General features: G+C 41.3%; 1 protein-coding gene across 1 annotated transcript in view; it reads right to left on the bottom strand.

Moving 5' to 3' along the window:
- Nucleotides 1–1,201, bottom strand: part of LOC106532648 (uncharacterized) — a gene marked incomplete at its 3' end in the record, with an annotated part of 7,490 nt that overhangs the window by 1,714 nt on the left and 4,575 nt on the right. The window contains 5 exon segments of the mRNA XM_014028773.1: nucleotides 1–175; nucleotides 249–386; nucleotides 455–511; nucleotides 614–879; nucleotides 1,063–1,193. Of these exon segments, the coding sequence (XP_013884227.1) occupies nucleotides 1–175; nucleotides 249–386; nucleotides 455–511; nucleotides 614–879; nucleotides 1,063–1,193 (767 nt within the window).

Here is a 1,201-nt window from a genome sequence, read left to right as displayed (position 1 = left end):
GTGGCTGTATAGTTTTGGAGTAGGTAGACATTGAGAGCCATTCTCTTGGCAGAACCGTACATATGGTACCAGAACTGCAGGCAGAGTGGGCCACCATAATTACACACTGAACTCAGCAAGCGAGCCGAGTCTCCGTGAGTTACACCATCTCCCTCAAGGTACAAGTAGAAACCAGCTAGAATATAAAAGTATCAATGTATGAGCATGTTCTTATTGAAAGTAGGTAAAAGAAAAAAAATAGATGGTACCTCCAGTTGTATGATCATGGTCTGGTCCAGTTAGATTTGATGGTGTGGGCCCTGAATGTCTGGTCCAATCAAAACTATCCTGAACAAGTTGTTCCCATCCACAAATATTTATGTCAAAATTACAGTTGAGGGAACACACTGCAAGAGACATATTATGAACCCATTGAACAGTAGTAAGTTTATAAATAAGGGTAAAATGTCCTTACACGGCTGAGATGGAGTGGTAGGAAGAGCAGTTGGAGTTCCTGTGGTTAGGCGGCCTTCTGTATTGAAACGAGAACTAATGAGTCCTTCATGTTCAATAAAGAAATCATTAGAGGTGCTCATCTTAATGCTTCTACACTGATGCAAACAGCAGAACTCACCACAAGCTGTACCGATCCACCAATTGTCAAGTTCCACTCCTGCAATCTGGCATGCAGTCACATAAGATTTTAGTGATTCGCACAATGTTATTCTGTCACCACTGGTGGCACAGTAGTCAAACATGCAGCTTTCCAAATAAATGCTTGGGTGAATATGTCTATGGCAGCCCTCAAAGGAGCCTTGAAACACTGCAGAACACTCCTTGTTGGCCATATCCAACTCCTCACCAACACACTCTCTGGGATTGTTTGGATGGGAAACACACCTATAGAAAAACAGAAGAGAGGAAAAAAAGATTCAAGTTAATGTAGGCCTACAGAAAATTGAAAGTTAGAACATTGGAACATTTACTCAAACTGTTTAAAAGCTCCACAAAACATCTGTTAATTTATAAAGCTCATTAAAGAAAGTTGAACAAAACAATTAGAATGATATCGAAGAGTCCTACTCATTGTCCTTTTTCCAGCTGTCAGCAGATTCGAATGAGTCACCAGCAAGTTTTCCCCCTGGCATTGCAAAGTCATCATACTGTGCTCCGGAGTAGGTGCCACACAGCCCACAAAGTTCATATTTATAGCGCTCATCCA

Source organism: Austrofundulus limnaeus, unplaced genomic scaffold, assembly GCF_001266775.1.
Source record: "Austrofundulus limnaeus strain Quisiro unplaced genomic scaffold, Austrofundulus_limnaeus-1.0 Scaffold6, whole genome shotgun sequence".
Lineage (NCBI taxonomy): Eukaryota > Metazoa > Chordata > Actinopteri > Cyprinodontiformes > Rivulidae > Austrofundulus > Austrofundulus limnaeus.
Note: the sequence above shows the minus strand (reverse complement) of the source record. Positions and strands in the feature narration are given on the sequence as shown.